At 44.5% G+C, this 20912-nt stretch overlaps 1 protein-coding gene across 1 annotated transcript in view; it reads left to right on the top strand.

Annotated features, from left to right (window-relative positions):
• Positions 1-967: 967 nt before the first annotated feature.
• RNF144B (ring finger protein 144B) overlaps positions 968-20912 on the top strand; it is a 55074-nt gene continuing 35129 nt past the window's right edge. The window contains exons 1-2 of the mRNA XM_084282655.1: positions 968-1134; positions 17061-17249. Of these exons, the coding sequence (XP_084138781.1) occupies positions 17085-17249 (165 nt within the window). The 5' untranslated portion in view covers positions 968-1134; positions 17061-17084. The remainder of the gene's footprint in view (positions 1135-17060; positions 17250-20912) is intronic.

Genomic DNA, 20912 nt, shown 5'->3' with positions numbered 1-20912 from the left:
TCTGAAAATAGGCAAAAGCTCAGTTCTGAGCTTCTGTAAACTCCTGAGGAAATGCCTGTGCCTCAGTCTTCCCAGTAAAGTACAGAAGGCAAACTGCCAGCAATAATTGCACAAAGCATAAAGTAAATTTATTTCGCCATAAAAATAAAATTAGAGATTAGCATCTGGGCTTGTTTCTCCCCCTGTTTTTCTGCACCCGCTGCACTCGGATGTATCTGTCCTTCGTATCTGCAGGTGTGGTACCTTTCCTACAGCAGGAAAAGTTCCCGAGCACTTGGTGTCATGTGGCACCACCGTACCTTCTCCTGCTTCTTCGCGGGCGTAAATCACACCTGCAGGATTAGGGAAGCGAATTGCAGAATTTCCCACCCCTCTTGCACACAAGCTCAGCTCAGAGCCGAAATGTAGCATTGCCACGGCGAGCTGAGCGCAGGCACTCGGGACTTGAAATTACCCCGCTGCTGGGGAGTTTGGATTTTTTTGCTCGTGAAGCAATCACTTTGCTTTTAGACCCACGTTCTTCACATCTGGAGATAAGCAGGAGGAGCAGCGCCTCAGACATCGCCTGCCGGTAGGTGGGCTGCTGCACGAACTGCTATCCTGAAGCAGGTTAAATGGCAAGCGGGGTCTCACCTCTGACGCTTTATCTCCTTCGGTTTGATCTTGTCAGGGCGCAGATGGGAGTTAAAAGCGGCACGGGTATCCAGATGAGAACACGGGGTATGCACTGGCAGGGTGTAAGCAGTCACCTGCAGTTGCATTGAGGCTGGGATGGGAAGTAGGAAGTGCTGTGCTCAAGCTTCCTGTATAAATAAATGCAGCTTTCCCACAGCTACTGCATGCAAGCTGTGGCGTGCTTTTAAGATATAATGGCAGCGTGCTCCTAATAGCAGGGAGGGGATTAGCTATCAGAGTGGCAAAGGGAGCGGGAGGCAAGTCCTGCTGCGGTCCTAAAAAGTGCACAGCTGTCAGAGAGACGGAGGGGAGGAAGGGTGTGCGAGAGAGAGAGATCTGCCTCTGCCTCTGATTGCGAGCTACAGTGGTTGTGACATTATGATTCTTGGGAGCGCTGAAGTGTGAGTGAAGCTATTGAAAAGTCAAACAGCTGGGAGTGAAGACTGCTCTGCTTTCAAGGTATGTTGGAATATAGCTTTCTGCCTCTTTTTTTTTCCTTAGCAAAAATAATGAAGGAACAGAAAACCGACATTTGCTTGTAGAAGACAGAAAAGGTCTAGCTGGCAGAAAAGGTGAGGAATAGAATGATTGAAGAGCTAGAATAAATATTATTCCTGGTTTGGCTAAAACTGAGCTGTGTGGTGCATAGGACTGAGGCAAAAAGGCAGTCTCGGAGTCTGGACGATTAAAGGCACAGAAAACGAAATAGATGTGAGGTACTGCCCAGGAGGGTGAAATTACTTCTGACCGTGGAACTTTTAAAGGAATATCTCTACGAGGAGGTTGAAAATGCAGCAGTATTAGGACATGTAGCTGTGTGGGAAGCAGTTGCTAAGATGGCACACCGTGTCATATCGGCTGTACCTTACATACAAGAACTCACTTCATGCTGAAGACACATCAGATTAGGTCGGAGGGAGCCCGAGTTTAAAATTCAGGTTTCCTCCTGGTTTAAAGCTGTTCCTTATGTCACAGTATGGTACGGCTGCTGTCAGGAAGGAAAAAATATACTTATCTGTATTTTAATGTACAGGTCTAAACTGTTCAGGGTCTAGGGTTATGTAGTTTAGGTAAACATATACTAAATGTGCAATAGATCTGTTTGCTAGTATGCATTAAGTTTTTCTGTTTCTTTTTCTTTTGCACTAAACAGCAAATAGCATTTCTTAGTATGTTTGTACTGCTTTCTCTTTTCCAGTGGCAGGCTTTCTCAGCACAAAGCTGCTTTGGTAATGAAGATGTTTCACTCAGGCTTATTATAAGGCTCTGTATTTTCTGTAATAAAAAGGCACTCTGCTTCCCAACTCTGTATGGCAATATCAAATATGCTCCTTGTAGAGAGTACTGCAAGTAGTAAAATATTTAGGATGGCGATAGTTAAGGAAACATTACAGGGTGACTTCCTATCCTCTGTAAAAACAGCGAATGCTTTTAAGAAGTACATTTGAGCAGAGAGAGAGGCTGTGACTGAAATACCCCGGTGCCGCTTTGGAGCTGGCCATGAGCAGGCACAGTAACGTGATCTGTTTTGCTGCCCTCAGCCTGAAGGGCAAGTGGTCTTTGTTAAGGGCAAGCACAGGGGCTGGAATAGCAGTAAGTCTGGAAACAGAAGTTTCAAAACCTTGTCCTTAAATATTTTCCAGAACAAATATATTGGCCTGATCCTCCTCCTGTTTAGGGCTTGTCCATGCCTGAAAATGTGAGTGGGTGTATGGGTTGTTGTCATAGCATGAAAGTGGCTGAAGCCCTTCTCACAGGGAGCCTTGGAAAAAATACAGCATGCTGGAAAGGGGATGGCTGTAGTGATGATCCTGAAAGCACTGCTTTACGTTATGGATTAGGGAGGATGTGTTTGCAGAGCATCTAGAGCCGTGGTGAAGTGGGAAGTATTCCTTCAGAAGAAACTGGAGCTATTCCAGAGCCAAGCCAGGATGATGAGACTCAGACTCCTTTTCTGCCAGGCTTCTTACTGTCTGGTGGGGGTATTTAACACACGGCACTGTTGACTTACATAAGGACATGGAAACCTCCCTACGCTTCGTGTAGGAACAGCATTTGGCAACTTGATTGTTTCTGTTCCCCATGTCTCACTGTATCCTGTGCACTCCTCGCCGACAGGCACTCTTCTTCCCTGCATATGGTGACATTTTGGTGATTTTGTCTGTGCAGTGGTGTACTTTGGAGCAGAAGTGAATAATATAAATAGCCAGCGATACGGAGTTGTTCCTCTTTAGCTCAGTTCTTGGATTACACTGTTCTCTAAATGCTGCATAAGCTTTGTAAAAACAAATGAACAATGTGGAAGTGGCTATCTGACCTTTCTCTTCTGTTGGAGGGGGAAAGTATGTACTTGACCTTATTAACATCTTCAGTTTAAAATGCAACTATGGAAAGCAGCAAGTCGCTTTACAGCAGAACAAGCAGCACTAATACTTAACCTGGTTCCCCGTTCATTAGTACACTGGTGATAATATCTGTCATAGGAGCCCAGTGCCTGTAATCTGCTTGGTCCAGATGTTGCAGTGCCTTTTAGTGGTGTGAGCCAGGGAAGGGTATTGCTTGAATGTGTGGTTTAAAGAAACTGTGGCAGACTTGCTGACCCTCTTTGTGAGCGGGGAGTTTTCTTGAATATTTGTGAGACTCCACGATGCTGATAGATCCTACGTATCAGATCCATAAATATCTCCTGGGCTGGTAGTATTGTGAAATCTGAGACTGTAATTACAGCTCCAGGCCCATGATCACAAGCACATGTGAACAAAATACCGTGGCGGGCTGCCAGTGTCGCCGTGAACCGAGTCCATCGGACCTCCTGGCACACAGCAGAGGAGACACTGCCTCCAGCTTGGTGAGGCTGGGTCTGCCCTTCTCTTCCACATGCTCACAGAGGATGGGTACAGTTCCCTCCTCTGGCTTCCCCGTGCCAAAGGCTGGCCCGGTGTAATGCACTGAACAAATTCCCTTCGTTACACAACAGCCAGGAATAACCTTATAATCACTCCACCTCAAAATTAATCTTTTTGCTTGTGAAGGGGAACGCTGAACGAACCCAAAAGGAACAGATCGTAAGGGAAGGACAGCAGTGACACTAAGGTCTGCCTCCATCGTGTTGTATTTCTGCCCAAGCTGAGCTCCGGTGCTCAACTGTGAGCCTTCTAACCTGACAGAGAGAAGTACAGGTCGGAGGGCCATCATACACTGCAAATTTACCCAGTGCTGGACAAATATTTACAGAGGTGCCTGTGCCAAATAGCATTGTGCTGATCAGTAAGAAAATAGTGTTCAGTAATCTTTTTTCTGTCTCGTAAACGTTTTCAACTTGGTGGGAACTGAGTGGGCATTACATTCATGAAGTAGATCATTACTGGCAGATATTAAAATGCTCTTTAAAAAAATAAAAAAGATAGCATCTCAAATTGTACTTCCTACTGAAGTGGGACTTTTCCAACTCCTCATCTTCCAGGGAGGAGCAGAGGTGCTGAGTGAAGGCTTGATAGCATGACTAGGTTAACTGCATTGCAAACACACTTTCAAATATAAAATGTAGCTGTATAAAATAATATTTTGTTGATGCTGTTTCCTAGATCTCTTTGTATGTGTAGCTGCTTGCACACAATGACATGTGTTCCCCATTTCTGGTTCCTCTTATTCTATTTTAATACAGAAAAGAGGCGGGTTGCCCAAGGTCTGGGTGTTTTTTGCTGTATTTCTAGGGGAATCTGCTCAGGCTCCACAGTAAAATGCATTGTTTAAGCACCCCTATGCTTAAACACAGATTGGTGTCAGATGGTGCTTCGGTTATAAATGCCATCTGATTCTCTGAATGTCCCTAGTGCCCACAAGTGCAGTTTTGGCTTCAGTGGAGTTTGGGCCACACAGCCCTGGGACCTGTGAGCATCCTTGTGCCTCAGGTTTCCCCTGGTTGAGATCTCTGCAGTCCCTGTTGGCACCAGACACAGCAATTTGGGCTGCTGGAGGCTGGCTTTTGCTACAGAATAGCTAAACTCCCTCAAGTGAGGCAGTCTCAGACACGCCGTAGCCAAGGGACTGCCTATTAAATTATGTTTGTGTAAAACCTAATGAGAAATTCTGTACCCTTCTGACAGACTTCAAAACCCATAAACAAGGGCAGCTAAGTGAGTCAGGGTGGGACCGAAGCGTGGCTCCAGAACTGGGACTTGATAAGAGTGTGCTTTGATTTTAGTCTGGAGCTGTAACCAGTGAGGAAGATGAAGTCATGATGTGCTGGTCATGAAAACCTTGGCCAGTGTATTACTGTGCAAAACTCCAGCTTGTCTGGGGGGTTTTGTGCGTGCTAGAGCACATCTCTTGTATGGGGTTTCTTGTTGTAGACACAGCAGTCATGGAGAGTTGTCCTACATGCTTTTTGCCCGATGGAGAGACAAGAGATGCTGATTAGGAGACAGAGTACAGAATTACTTTTTACTGGAAGGGAAAAAAAAAAACAACACATTTTACCATCATGCATATCTTCCTCCCCTTTAATTGAGAACATTGCTATTTATTTGTGTCTGTTGCAAGCTTTTCTGGCTTTTGCTTTGCTGCAATAATGAGGAGAGAAGGGCAAATATAAGACACGAGTCATTCAAAGCATGGACGCTGTCTGGGTGTCTAACAGCAGCTTTGATATTCGGGCTAGATTATACAAAATGTTGTATCCCCAGACTTCCAGCAAGTAAATGTGCAGATCTGAGAACCTTTATGTGCTCTGTGTGTCTGCAAAAAGGAAAAAACATTGCAACAGAAGAGCTATCTCCCTGCGTTCAGGGGCTGAAACAGGTCCTTCATGGCCATGTTTACTTGCACTTTTATGTATTATATATTACTGTGGCTTAGAGCAGAATTCCTTGCTCATGAATATATAGCCAGAAATCAGTCAAAATTAAATGCTCTAAAGCCCTGTGTACATAGAAGGAAAAACGCATTTCATGACAGCTAGCAAATAGGCTAATCATTTGCATGCAAAGAAAATTCCAGCGTTAACTAGAGGCTGTGACGTGCAGGCTGACACTGGTTACGTCTGAGCTGTAGACGGGAATGATCATGGCTCTGCTTAATTTTGGAAGCATTTTGACGGGTGGAGGTGGGGAGAAGATGATGGAAAAATAGCTGGTGTGTTCCCCTGTCCTGTCTTGTCCCCAAAAGGAAAAGTTACAAAGATGTCAGTGCAGAAAACTAGCTGAGCTTGTGGGCTATCTGACGGTGCACTCACTTAAAGCTTCCTCAAGCAGTGGGCTGTTGGCTGATCACTGATCCTGGAGCCTTTCCTGGTGGAGTTTCCCCAGTATAGGGCTAAGATAACATGCACAGGGCCAGCAAGGACTTGCTTGGGGAAGGTTTGCACAACTGAGAGGATGCAATCTTGCACCCTCCTGACCTCTTTGCAGTTGTATCGATGAGTTCGGTGCTGGGGAGTCTCCATCACGCTCTCCAGGGAGGATTTGTGGGAAAGAAAATCATAGCCTTTGCCTGAAGTGGAGTAAAAGTCATATGTATACATATAATTTAGCTGATGCTACTTTAAGGACATGTGTTTTTTGGACTGGTCAATGTTTTTATTGCAAATACCCAAGTAGCATACATGGCTTGACCATTTTCAGCCCCCTTGTTGACCTGGCTTCCCACATTTTGACATGATGGGCCAACAAATGAAGGACACAAGCACTTGTGGGGAGAGGAGTAGACAAGGACTTGAGAATACTTACTGTAGTTCTTTTTCCTCATTACTCTTTGAGAGGTGTTGGTTCTTGTGGTCATAATTAAGAGACCAGCCTCCAGAAAGACATCCTTAGAAAGACTTCTGTGAGATCGTCATTATAGCAAGGCTATGAGGTCCGTCAGTCCTGTGCTCCAGATGTTCATTTTTCTGAGTGTTCGGGAGGCTTTGGAAGGGCAGCTTCCTTTAATTATTTCTGGTGTCTATGCACACATAAGCAGGCCCACTTGGAGCCCTTGGAAGCACTCCTTTTGGCAGGGCTTTGATTTTATGGCTCGGATCAAGTACAGCGCTCTGCCCGTTCCTCATCTGAGGACCTGGCAGAGGAGTTTAGGGATACAGTTTAGGGATACTAGTTTCATAGCCAGCTGTGAGAAGCGGTGGCAGTTGCTTCAATAAATGCAAGTGTTCGTTTCAAAACAAGCTGCTCATGTCAGGGTCCAAACCTCTGCTATTGCTTCTTAATGACTCTGTATTATTTCTTACTGAGCTCTAGCACCATCAGTAGTTACTCACGTTGTTTGCGTAATGCAAAGTGTTACATTAGCTACAGTGACTTCCCCAAGGTCTCATCTTCAGACTTGACTCTCAGCCTTACCCCAGGGTCACCCCTCCCAACATTCGAAGTCATTGAGACTTGTTTGGATCAAAGGCATTTTTCAATATTTTGCCTTTTTTATCTTGATTACCTTGAACAGCATGTTTTAATAATAATAATGGGCAGCATATTTGACTGAAAGATGAGATAAGGGCAAACTAAACCATCGTACTTGTTAGTTTTATTCACTGAGCAGCCACGCAAAAACTGTTGTAAAAGGAAAATGAACTTGTTCTTTGATTCCTGTTGATGTCAGTCCAAAATTGTGTGAAAGTGCTTCTTGATGCTTGCAGGAAACAGGACCGTAGGACCACAATCTTGCAAGTTTGCAGACTCCTTGGCCTGGCAGAATGAAAGGACAGAGATGTTAAAGGAGATGTTATTGTAAACTCTGAAAAAAATGTTACTCAGATAATCTCTTCTAAAAATAAACAACTAAACGGGTGTTGTTTTCTTCAATATATGGAGTTCAGTTAATTTCTGTAGTATACGGTGTTTTTACAGAAGTCAGTGGAGGATCTCTTTCATTGTTTTGGTCAGCTCGGTTGGTTTTTGGCTTCTGGAAAGTTCTGCATGCTTATCTTGGCAGTAAGAAGTGTTTTGCTGTCACGTTCGAGGCCTGGCTCTGGGTCATGTCTCTGCTTGCCTTTGACTGCTTGCCTTGCAGTTGGGACGCTGCTCTGAAGAAGGAAGCATGAGCAGCCAGAGGAGCCCGCTGGCCCAGTTAGTGTCTCCTGAGCAAACAGATCAAGTTGGCCCCTCTGTCAAGTACAGTGCCACCGCTTTCACTTTAACGACGTGAGTTTACAAATACGTTCCAGAAATCCTTGACGCTGGAACAGGCCAATGTCACAAATATGTTCTGAAAATATCCTATCTAAACTACAAACAATCTAGTTCAAGGAGTTAACAGATCCCAAGGTTTTGTTATCTGATTAGCAAAAACAAACATTTTTTTTCTATGTCAAAGGCAAATTGTTACATTTCACTTCCTATTCCTGTTTCGGCTGAGACAGCTAGCTGAGTTATCAACCCACTTGACATCCCAAGGGCTTAATTCCTTTTTAGTTACTATGCTGCAGTTACCAAAACCCTTCATGTGATCAAAGAGGAAGACCTATCATTTGCTTTTGCCATTAATGTCACGAAGAGTGGAGTTTTTTTTAGTAGTGGTATATTACCTCTTGTCAACAGGAAGTTAAAAATAAAGTACACCAAACTAGTTAGGATGGAAATTCCTTGTAGCTTAGCATTGGCAGGCATTGCACGGTATCATTAAGAAAAGGGAGTGTTATTTAGATAAGCTTTAGAGTCTAATCTCACCTTGGTAACTAATACTTGAAATTCCAGTTGGTACAATTTTGTTGTTTGGATGTGTTGTGGAAATATTTGGAAATGTTTGATGTCAAAATACACCGGTGCTATCATCTAGCTGCAGTTTGCCAGTTCCACTGCATTTTGTGCTGATAACTTCCTACAGCTCCGTGACTGCCAGGGTGAACATAAAACTTTAGGAGAATCCAGATACTGACCATCTGCAGGACCACACTGCTCGGGCAGAGCAAGCTTGGTTCATCTGGCTCATCCCCAAAGTGATGCCCACAGGACCTAATGGGTAGTAGATCTGCTGACATTGACGGAGCTGCATCCTGAGTGTCGGGATGTCCCAGTTCAAGTCCAGTTCCAGCAGAACTGTCTGAAGGTGGTGGCTTCTGTGATACAATGATCTGACGGCTTCCCAGAAAGGCTCCCGTCTGTCCTCATGGAGTCGGTCAATACTGCTGTGCTGTGGCTGCTGTCAGTGCTGAGGAGAGATGAAGACCCTGCTTGGATTGTGCACTGCAGTTTAGCATCAGGGTGCATTGTTTCTGTTTCAGTCTTTGTAAGTGTTTGGAAAATGCTTTTCCTAGCTGCCTGTCAGCTAGGAGTAGCAGTGATTATTTCACTGTTAGCTGTTGGATTCCCTTTTCTTGGACTCCTCAGCTTTTTAGGAATGGAAGGGGGAAAAGCCCACATTTTTCCCCCTACCTTATTCTAAAGCAGCATTACAAAGAAACACAAAGAATTCCCAGAAGTGCAATGAATCACATATATTTTGGAAAAAAATAGAGGTTTGTTATATTCAATTAATATCCACAATCATCTTACAAAAGAATTCCCTGAGGACATACCAATATAGGGTTGCTAAAAGTTACAGTGAAAAACTGTTCTAAAATCTCCAAGTTATTCTTACCTTACAGTTTTACAGTAGAGTATTACAGTAGAGATGCAGTGTTACCCAAAAAATATGCCCACAAAGAGTTGTGGAGTGTCATGATTTACACGTGCCCTAATGACGGTTTGATTTATTAAAATGATTTGATATTACTGGGTTCATGTGGGATTTGGGAAGCTGTTCGACGTGTGCTTTAGTCGTCCTAAAATGCTGGTATAAAAATACCTGGCAGGAAGCTGGATGATATTCTTAATTAATGCAGTCTGTCCCTTACTTTTTTTGTTGTGTGTCTGTGCAAGAGGCTTCCTGATTACTACATTCATTTCCAAAATATTTTATATATTTATTTCTTGGTTGCTAGCATGATATGCAAATACTCCAAAAACAAGTGAGAGAAATTGCCTTCAGTGTGTTCTCATGTACCAGACAGCACGTTTACTTCAACTGCTGGTTCTTTAAAGATGTTTTCTTAAAATACAATTTTTACAGTGCATGAAGTATTACACATCTATTTTTCTTAAGCTCTGCTCAAACAGAACAGATATAATTTCTGATACTTCAGCTTGGTGGCATATTATGGTAGTCCAAAAATGGCTTTTCCTTAGACATGTAATCAAGTCATCGGCTTGCTTGCATAAGGCACAGGTGTAATACAGTAATCCTGAATATATTAACATTGATTTTAAATTAGACATTTCATTCATGGTTGCTTTTTTGGACAGCAGAATTTCGAACAATCTAAGTACTTGTTTAACTTGTTAATAATCCCATCGTAATAAAGCAAAATACCTAGGCTTTGATACATGGGAACACTTAAGCATATGATTAAGTGTCCTCCTTGAAGATGAAGGCTTTCCTGAACGGGAGCTTTAATCACATGTTTTACAGCCTTACCGAACCAGTACTTCGTAAGTAATGCCGTATGGACGAGATTGGCAGCTCTGAGTAGGCAGTGCATGTCAAAAGAAGAAATTAATGCATTGTGGGTTAGTGGCGAGTCTAATAGACCACAGGAATAATAGCTGGCTTGATTCACACCAATACCTTGTGCAGAACCGTTGAGTTTATAAAACCTGCCTTAAACGTGGATTTTGAAGAACAGCACAAGAGGGATGTGGGGCTGTTAGAGCAGGTCCAGAGGAGGTCCAGAAGATGCTCAGAGGGCTGGAGCACCTCTCCTGTGAAGAAAGGCTGAGAGAGCTGGGGCTGTTCAGCCTGCAGAATTGAAGGCTCTGGGGAGACCTCACTGCAGCTTCTCAGTACTTCAAGGGGGCTTATAAAAAAGATGGAGAACAACTTTTTGCTTGGGCAGATAATGATAGGACGAGGGGGGATGGCTTTAAACTAAAAGAGGGGAGATATAGATTAGATAAAAGGAAGAAATCCTTCACCATGAGGGTGGTGAGGCACTGGCACAGGTTGCAGAGCAGCTGTGGGTGCCCCATCCGTGGAGGTGCTCAAGGCCAGGCTGGATGGGGCCTTGAGCATCCTGGTCTGGTGGGAGGTGTCCCTGCCCATGGCAGGGGGTTGGCACTGGGTAGTCTTTAAGGTCTTTAAAGTCCCTTCCAACCCAAGCCTTTCTTTGATTTGAATAACATTGTCTTGAGAGAACTGGGACAGCTAAGGAGTTGTAACCAAAGCTGGTAAAGAGGATAGAGTTTTGTTGAAGCTGATCTTACAAACACATAGGTTTCTGACGTCTGCCTTCACGTGTCCTAATTTCACAGCTGGGTTTTTATCTGCTGTGATCTTACCCCATTACCTTAATACCACTCTGTTATATTTTTGACATATTTCTATAATTACTCTTTTTCCCCAAGGGCCTGATTTTTAGGATTGCTTTTGCACACTTGTATTTTTCAGGAATTACTATTATTATTTAGGAGGAGAACCTTAGTTACAGGAAACAACCAAATGCTGAGTTAACAACGTCAAAACAGGTTTTTATGTGGCATTGAGGTAATTTTGTAATGGGTGGAGTAGTTCAAAAATCTCTAGGGCATGAGAAACAATTACAGCACTTGCAAGTTCTTCTTTGCAAGTTCTTCTTTAGCAAAGCTTGGTGATTACCTGGTACGCTAAATGGGAACTTTGGGCAGGTGCTGTCAGTACGTTCATTCTGATACTGAAAGGTTTTTTTTTTTTTTTTGTAAAATGGGAAGGTGCTATGTTATGTGTTAGGGCAGCACATGACCATAAGCCTAATCCCAGACCTCTTCATGATCCCATGTTCATGCAGGTCCATGCCTGGGTGCTGGTCGATCGTAAGCCATGGGAGGATGCTGGGGTAGAGGGGACATGAGGGCTTACCCTGTCCCACAGGATGGGCCACCTGCCCAAAAAACACATGAAGGGCCCCTTTTATCCTGTGAGTGTTTCTTGGAGTAGTTTGTACATTTTTATACATTTCTTGACTCCTTTTAAACTCAGAATTGAGCTAAAAGCGTAGAACTACTAACTCCAGCAGAATTGTTTGTAAACATGAGGCTCGACGTGGCTTCTCTAAGAACCCTGTTGTTATTGGATGCAGCGTGGGAGAAATGAAAGGATGACTTATGGTGCTGAATGTAATCCATTCATTCTCCTCCAGCATCAGCGCAGAAGGCTTTCATGATTTTATGTGATGTTTCTAAGAGGTGAAAGTCACACCCAGACACATTTTTTTTTTAAGCTAAATACAGTGAGTTGATTGCAGGCACACAGACAATGTCCTTCTGATGTTGCAGCTTAGCAGACTGCCTGGCTTGTTTGCTCTGTCACATACACAGAGCAACTTTTGTTCCTTGAGCCCAGTAATCTGGGTTTGAGGCACCTGGGCAGGCTTAAGCGAGCCTTTGTATGGCCGTGACAAGGATGTTACCTTACAGTGCGTGCTCACAGGGGAAAGTTTCAGCCCTTGCTTGCATCGATTTTTAACACCTCTGTGGAGCTGTGCTGGCTTGACCTTGGCTGGCTGCCCGATGCCCACCCAGCTGTGCTCTCACTCCCCCTCCTCAACAGGACACGGGGGGACGTCAGAGGGAAAACTCAACGGGTTAAGGTGAAGGCAAGGAGATCGCTTGCCAGGTACCAGCACGGGCAAAACAGACTCTACTCGGGGAAAATTAGTTTCTCGGCAATTCGAATAGATTTGGATGGTGAAAAACTGACCCCCAAATTAACACAACACCTCCCCAGCCTCCCATTTTTCCTAGGCTCAACTTCACTCCTTCATTCCCAGCTCCCCTGTCTCTTCCCACAAGTGGTGCAGGGGTTGGGGAACGGAGGGGTTATGGCCAGCCCGTACCAGCTCCTCCCTCCCCATGGTTTCCCCTGCTCCTGCGTGGACTCTCTGCAGGCTGCAGCCCTTCAGGACAAACCTGGTGTGGTCCTCGTCACAAGCTGCAGGGAAATTCCTGCTCCACGATGGTCTTTCCAGGGGCTGTAGGGGAATCTCTGCTCCAGTGCCTGGAGTGCCTCTTCTCTTTCCTTCTCCTCTGACCTCGGTGCTTACTGGGTTGCTTCTCATGCTTTTTTTAACCTTCTGCAATACACACTTGAGGGCGCAATTTGAAATGTCTATCCTGTAGATGTGTGAGGAGAACACCTTGATGGGATCTAATGGTATAGACCCTGGACAACCTTCCCAGGGGAGATGTGTCTGCAGAGTCTGCCCTGGCTCTTGATCTGGAGGCCACAAAACGTGATAAATGCTATAATCTGTTCTGCTCCATACCCACAGGAGTAAACATAGCCAATTCAGCATACTGTGGTGGTTAATAGTTTCCACTTCAGGAAATATCGATCTAAATCTTGCTAATATCAAGATTTGCAATGGTACCTGTCCAGGAGTAGGTAAAGTGGATATTTGCTGTAGTGAAGTAGTTTTCAAAGCCAGATGCTGGTGGTCTGTGGTGTCAGGAGGCCCTGAAGGCAGACGAGTTCTGTACACCTTCCTCCTATGCTTTTGCTGTTGTGTTTTTCTTACTTTTCTCAAACCCTCCACTGGTTTTGTGTTAGTGTTTCTGTTTTTAATTATCCTTCTGCCCCTCTTGAGTCCCTTCTCACTCGCTTTGAGCGTGCCTGTATGTTTTCTCGCTTATGGAAGGCACTGAGACATTTCAGTTCTATGTGGAAGCTTTGTCACCTCCGTAAGGCGTAGCAAAAGTGCCTGCAGGCTGCTGAAGGAAGCAGCAGGGTGGATGGGTCAGCAAACTGTGCTCCTGGTGACTGTGCAGTTTACCCCCTCCTAGCACTGACCCCATCCAGCTCACTCGCATTCGTTCAGGCTTTCTCATCATGCCTTATCCTAGAGCACTGACACCACTAGCGTCAGAGCCGGGGAAGGATGAATGTCCCCAACAGGTCCTCTTCCTTATAAGCCTTGCAGCACACAATTTGCGGAAATACATCCCATTTCCTGGAAATTCCATATCATGTAAAAGGAACACGGTCTGCGTGTGTGTGCATGTGAGTACGTTGGCTGACAAATGCAAGTAAAAAGACTTGGATCTTGGGCCCTTAGACAGGAGTGTTTGTGCTGACTGGGGCCAGTTTGACCCAGTTTGACTGATTTATGCTGGTACAGAATTTAGTCTAATGTGTTCCTCCGGGTTTGAGCATCCCTGAGATGTGTGTATCCTTGTGCTACAACATCTCATGCAACCTTTGTTGTTGTTCAGTGGAGGATTTTGTGAGAAATTATGTGCTGTATTTGGGTTTCCATGAGGCATATATTGCTTTATATGGGATTCTGTCATAATTGTGATATCTGTGTGTGTGAGTATGAAAAAGAAGAAAAGGAGGATCTCAGTGCTTACAGATGTATCCTGCCTATATGAGGTTCCTTTTTTTTAGGTCATTTTTACTAGCACCATCAGACATGGAATACTGTCCTCTTTGTCCCCAACTCGTTCTTCAGTGATTCCCTCTTCCCCTGCAGGACGCATACATCCAAGATGTTTTGTTTTCAGCCTAAACTCTTGGCAACTTGTAATTAAAGTAGGAATTTTAATCCACTATAAAGAGAGCTAATGGATGTATAATTAACTAATGACAGTCGGTGGGACTAGGCCAGGCGAAGTGAAAGCCATAAAAATTTGGAGCGGATGAGTTGGAAGTTCACAGCTGCTCCGCAGTAGATAAAAAAGGCAGTTCTGCCAGGGGGAGTAAAGTTGAGGAGATGGCTTGAGAGCTTGGGAGAGGACAATGGACCTTGAAGTGTTGGGAAAGGAGTAGAAGGATGCCTGGACGCCTACCTGAGCAGCCTGCTCTAGGGAACCTGCTTTGGCAGGGGGTTGGACCCGATGAGCTCTTGAGGTCCCTTCCAACCCCTACTGTGTTTCCCTGGCCCAGTTTCTCTCCCCACTGGCTGGGGCTATCCCTCTCCATGACCATTAACTCTTCTCCCTGCGTGCTTTCCTTGGCACTGGCAGCACAAGTAGCTATTCCAGTGGGCAGAAGCAGAGACCAGTGGGTCGGGTTGCTCCAGGAAAAGAAGCAGGCCATGCACCCTCTTCCTCTTTGATGGGCAGGTTGTCAGGTACTAACAGGGTGGTTTTACCTGCACCTGACCTGGAGAAGTGCTTATGGACAAGCCAGCTCCTCAGGGGGCATGGAGAGAGTGCTGCCTGTGGTAGCCATGGTGCCTCCTCTGTGTGCTGTGCCCACAGCTGTGGTCACGGCTGCTTTTTTTTTTTTTTTCTGAACCCCACTGGGGTGAATGAGGTTGTGGTGAGGTGAGGTGGCCCAGCCTGCACTGGGGGCAGGATTCTCTGGTCAGCCAGGTTCGTGTGGTGCTGTCTGCTGGGTGCACTGCTCGTGGAGCTGAGTAGCTTACCCCTACGGATGCAGCTGATGTTGAAAAGCATACCTGAGTAAACGCGTTATAATCCTGCTAAATATTGAGATCATGTCTAGCATGTTCTAAATAACAGGTAGTTCTTGATCTGCCGCAGCGTTTCCAGTGACTCACTCCCTTTTTCCCCCTGTTGCAGTAATTACAGAAGAGTGTTGCAGTTTCTGACTCAGACGGAGGCTTCGCTCCAAGGCTCCTGGCCATGCGGGCGGCCCAACTCAGCAGCCATATGGGGCGAGTCGGGGGGGTCTGCATGGCAGCCTGTGGGGACTGAGCCAAGAATAATGCAGGCGTGGCATATGTTTTGAACAAGAGATAGCAAGCCATTAACGGGATAATTTGCTTTGGGTTAGCCGCAAGGAAGTTGGTTGCTGGAATCTTGGCTATGACTTTTGTGTCTCTCAGACTGGGTGCTTAAAGGAAAGACATGCAAAGGGACAGGTGACAGGTCTTGATCCCCTGCAGTTTTCACAGTCCTGTAGCCTCCATTTGTAATGAGGCCTTTTAGATTTAGACGTGCTGTGCTCTCGCTTTGTGCTGGTGCAAGTGGCTGTGTGCAGCTGGCCACCATGTCTCTCCTTAAAAGAAATGTGTGGGAAGGTCCTCTTGGCATCAGCAAAGTATATTCAGAAGCAAGTCTGGAATTCAGGCCATGTTTCTTGGAGATGGCGATAGATTTTCCTGTGCCCTAAATACTGCACCAAAACCCACTGTCTATTTTGAGGTGAACAAAATCTGCAAACTTGCTTACTGTTATTTCAGTTTAAGCATGAGATCATTTTCTTTAATTTCTCTTCCAGTGTAAGTGGGTAAGAATGGGGATCTTGATTTTTTTTTAATGGTTATGGTGCAGTGTTTTCAAATGCTTAGGTCAGAGAACATTATATATATGAGCTTGTTATCTTGACGTATAATGGAATCAGATTCCAATCCATTGCTCCTTCTCAAGGGATAAACATTTCTTCACCAAGCACTGGTGTGACACAATGTGTGGTAGAAACATGACTATTTTGAGTATCCCTATGTCAAAGTGCTAGTGCACTTAGTTTACGGTTCACAAACCTTGTTTATACGCCGAAGAGCCCTGTGATGTAGATTGAAGAGTTGGATGCCAGGGAGCGGGATACCAAAAAGCTACAGACCTGAGCAGGCAGCTGTCCACCATAGTCAAGGGAATTCAGAAAGAACTATCCATGAAGCACTCTTACTTCTTTGGGTTTAAGTTTCAGCCCTGTATCACGTAGGACATGCAATGTGAAAGGCTTTCCTGGGTTTAGATGCCTTTGCTACCCGTCTTGGTAGGGACTGCTAGCTCACTGTCTCAGTGGCAACTCAAAGAGAAGGTGCAGTTCATGGTACCTGCCGCTTATATTAGAGGCTAAATGTTTGAAGTGCTCGCCTATGGAGTGGGAGTCTGTACTTGCAGTGATCTTGCACTGCCCAGGAGAGCCCCCAGGTCAAATGGAAGGTGGGAGTGGAGCTGAAACTGTGTGGGTGCATCAGTGGCTGCAGGATTCACAGGGACGGGAGGTGTATGGCTTTGAAACTCCTTTGAGGGAGCAAGGTGATGTGTACATATATAAGCATTTTTTCAAATATAGAATTCATTGTCCCAAGTCAGATCCCTGCTCCTAGGACTTTGGTGAGGGCTTTGACTGGTGTTCTGTTGCATACAACATAGATAATATCTCATCTATGTGATTTTTTTATATTTTTTTTTTAAATTTGATGATAAGTGGCCTGACTGACGTGTTTCATGCCAATGAGGTAAATATTCACTGAGAATGCAAACCAGTTCATGCCTTTTGGGAAGCTGAGCTCTCAAGCATCTTCTTGATAAATTTTGAACATCCTGAAGCGCGAGACTGGCACTGAGATGCTGAAGTGGTACATTGGGGTGTGCAGGGGCTTTTATGGATTCGAGCTGTAAATTCTTTAGATCAGTGAGAAGTGAATATGTGGCCTGTGGGATGTTTCAGCTGTTGATTTCTCTTTTCAGGCAGAGTGGACAATTGGTGAGAGGATGGGCTCTGCTGGGAAGGCTTGCCCCCTCACCATGGCAGCTGACAAGTCAGAAGCTGGAGACTTGGCTCTGGAGCCGCTGCTCACTTGCAAGCTATGTCTCTGTGAATATTCCCTGGATAAGATGACCACTCTTCAGGAATGCAGCTGCATCTTTTGTACATCGGTAAGATCTAGCAGCACCTTTAGGTTACAGTAATGGGGGATAGACAGAGCTGTGAGATAGGGTTGCTTGGGATTGCTTGAAGGATGTTATCCACATTGATATAGGATGCTTTCCTAAAGAACATTTGATATTAGTCTATCTTGCCTTATCTAGAGACTTATCTGCCATTCGGTTTTTGATAATGTGTAACTCTAAGAGATATTTACATAGCAAATAATAATAAATTCTAGTATTAAATGGGGAAAATATGCATTTTAAGACTGTTAGAGAACATACGCCATCTATATACAGTCTCAGTGACTGTGAGATTTTGTTAGGTTTTGTTTCCCTGTTATTTTCTGAGTAGTTAGAGGCCTTTTTTTTTTTTTTTTTTTTAAGTCTTGTATGTATTTTTCAAGGGCAATCTGAAAACCTAAACAAAAATTAACCTTGGCCTATTGAACCTTTGTCTCTGCAGTCTACGCTGCAGAGAAATTGCCCAGGTCATGCATTGCCTATAGTTGTCAGTGAGGACTTCCTATCCTGCAAATTCAGATCAAATAAAGCTGCTGGAAGTGATAAAGGCTGAGGTTGAGTGAGCTCATGAAAGCCCTACAGATATTAGTGCTCTTCTGGTTTCTTTGTCAGCATGGGAAAATGAACCCAGACTCTCTGGCAATAGTGACTGATGTACTTGACTAACAGATATTGGAAGTAGGTCAGAAGCCAGTGTACAGAGCGTTTTTTTGTTTTGTTTTGCTTTTTTAAAAATTCCAGAATAAACATTACATATATGTGTTTTTTTTTTTTTTTAACAACTTGTGGATGAGCATCAAACAAGTACTTTTAAGTTTTGTACTTTTAAGTTTTGTGCTTGATTGTTTGAACTCATGGAAAAAATGAGATATTTGTCAAGCCTGCTTGAGTCAGAGTATCCTCATATACACTGAGTTAAGGGCAGCTTAAGAGGGACAAGAATGTAGTTATGTGTTTCAAGAAAGTAGCGTAAGATTGGTTAATGGCATTTTCAACCTGAACTTCATGTAGTGTCTTTTCCTTGATGACTTCCACAAAACATTTCCACTCTAGTTTGTAACGTAGGTTTTAAGAGAACATGCCTAACAGGTAGATATGAAGGATACAACTTCAGATTTAAAAATTTGGAAACGTGGATTCATTTAAAGTGGTCCCACTCTTCTCCAAGAATTCAATGACTGATTTAGTATCATTCATAGCACATGACTCTGACTTCAGTGTTAGCTGGGCAGAGTAATTCCTTTCCCCCTGGGGAAGGGAGGACTGCTGAGGACTGTGCCAGGCAGAGCTGTGCTCTCCAATCCGCCAGGGCCCTGGCTAAAGGGAGATGTCAGCGATGTCTGTGTGTGGTTGTGGTCCTGTGTACGGCCCTTACCTGGCCAGCAGCATGACAAGCATCTGCTCTGAGCTTGGCTCTCTAGTGCCACTGCAAAAAATTGGGAAGTGCAGTCATGGGTGCTTTGCATCTGTGCATCTTTGCTGCCTTTGTCTAAGGCTAGAGCCAGCCTTGGATGAGTACTGAACGCAGCTGGGAGAAGTCTTTCAACAAGCTCTATTTATCTCAGTGTGCCTAATATGCCTCGGTTGTGCTTATGCTCTGTGTCTACCCTTTGGCTGTTGTTGCCTGCTTACCTCTGTCTTTCACGGTCACTTCTCACTTGTCCTGCAAGCGCCTTGCCTGGATGTGATATCAGGGGCAGGTAAGGAACAGCTCCTTTCTCACCAGGCTGTCTGTGAGGAGAGGCTGCCATCTCCTTATTTCTGCGGCTGCCAGTGTGAAAGGTTGGACAGGGGCTGAGTCACTGCCTGCAGAGTGCTCTGCACTTTCCTGCTCCCTTTCCTGTTGCTCACCACGTGTGTTGAGATGGAAACAAATACGAGCAGGGCTGGCAGCAGCACAGCTTTCTACACGTCTTTGCTCCCTGTGGTCCCTCTGTGCCCATGACGAAGCTCAGTTCTACCTACTGCTGCTGTGGCGTGGGCTCAGGAAGGCTCCTCTGGAGATCAAGGGTCTCAAAAAGCACTGAGACGTTTTGTGGTGGTTATAAAGAGAAAGGGAGTTATAAGGCACTTCTTTTAAAGGTGAGATATGTAGCAGAGGAAGGTTGATTGGTACGTGTAGCACAGATCTGAATGGTAATCTGTGTCTGAGCACCCTCCCAATACGCTTCTGTGCTGATGCATCACAAACAGGTGGATCTTCCATCCTGTAACAAAGAGGGCTCTGCAAACTTTTAACCTACCTAAATGCTTTTCCATCTCAAACCCAGAGCAGTTTCTGGGAAGCTAAGTTGCACCGATACCTTTAGGCAGCCTCCAAAGAGCAGTGGCAGAAGCACCTCACCACAGAGTGCCTCGGTGCCAGGGCTTGCACTGGGCATTGCTCAGGGCAGAACCTGCAGTTAACTGCTCTGGTATGCAACACCGTAACTTTCCTCCCACCCATGATAAGGCTCTTAGATACCTTCATGCTGCCTTTAAGACAGAGATTGCAGTGAGAATGTCAACCTTGAGCTATGGGATCAAGCCCATATTAGTTTTTGAGCTAGCAATGCTTTCAGCTTGCATAGCTTATTCTTATCTTTTATCACTAAGGTTAATTCTATTGATTCAAGAGCAGTATTACATTTGAAATTTAATAGAAAAGGACTTGACATGGGCATAGTGTATTCTAAGTTGAAGCCACTGGTTTGGCTAACTTTTTGTTCTATCACATGTGTGAGGCCTTTTTACATGACAGCTGTAATGATGCTTCTCTGTCTGTGACTCTTTTTTACTACAGCATTTTTAGCTGTGGAAATAACCGGAAATTGTTACTGTTTAGGCATGTGCAGGGGGAGATCATATCTCCTTTTCATTCAGATTGTATACAGCTGTGTTTTCAGCTTAAGATACTCACCTTATATATCTCCTAAAAGCTGCATTCTAGCCAAAGTAAGTAAACTCTGTTTAAGAAAGTGTATGCTTGAATTTTGGTGGAAAGTTGCTGTTAAGGCAGGAGCTTTTCAACTACCTATAAACAGTTTTACTCTGTCTGTTCAGAGAAGGAATAGCAGATGGCTTTGTGGAACACGCTTGATGTCTTATTTGGTAGCCCAGTCAGGTCTGAAGAGTCATCAACCTTGTATTTCTCCACATTTGCTGTGGTTGGCATAAGACTCCACTGAGATGTGAGATGAAGCACACATTTACACATCCCAAGAATTTGGAAATGGCTGTAATGCACATCATGGCTTGGGTTCGATGTGTTTGGTTTATATTAGTTTCAAATGAAAGACTGATCTCTGAAGAGGGCTGGGCAGGGAAATGGTGAGGTATATTTTCTCTGCAAAACTTTTGTTGACTGTACTTCATGTGACTCTGGTCATTGACTATATCCATAAAACCTTTGCAGTGATGTACAGTATTGTAAATGAAAATATGTATAGATATTCAACAATATACGTGTTGCTTGTACCACATGGTTTTATGCTACTTGTCCCATTCAGAAAAGGGGGGTAGGGAGTGTCTTGTCTGTTCCCTATGCTGTTTATCTTGTTTTTTTCGTCTCTCCAGTCATCATTCACACATATTTGGCAAGATGTCCTTCTTATCTGCAGTACCTTGTGCTTGCTTTGTCTTGCAACCTCTTTGTCCTTGGATGGCACA

Source organism: Netta rufina (genome assembly GCF_964035555.1).
Source record: "Netta rufina genome assembly, chromosome: 2".
NCBI classification, from domain to species: Eukaryota; Metazoa; Chordata; class Aves; order Anseriformes; family Anatidae; genus Netta; species Netta rufina.
The sequence above is the reverse complement of the archived record's forward strand: the minus strand, read 5'-3'. Positions and strand labels throughout refer to the sequence as shown.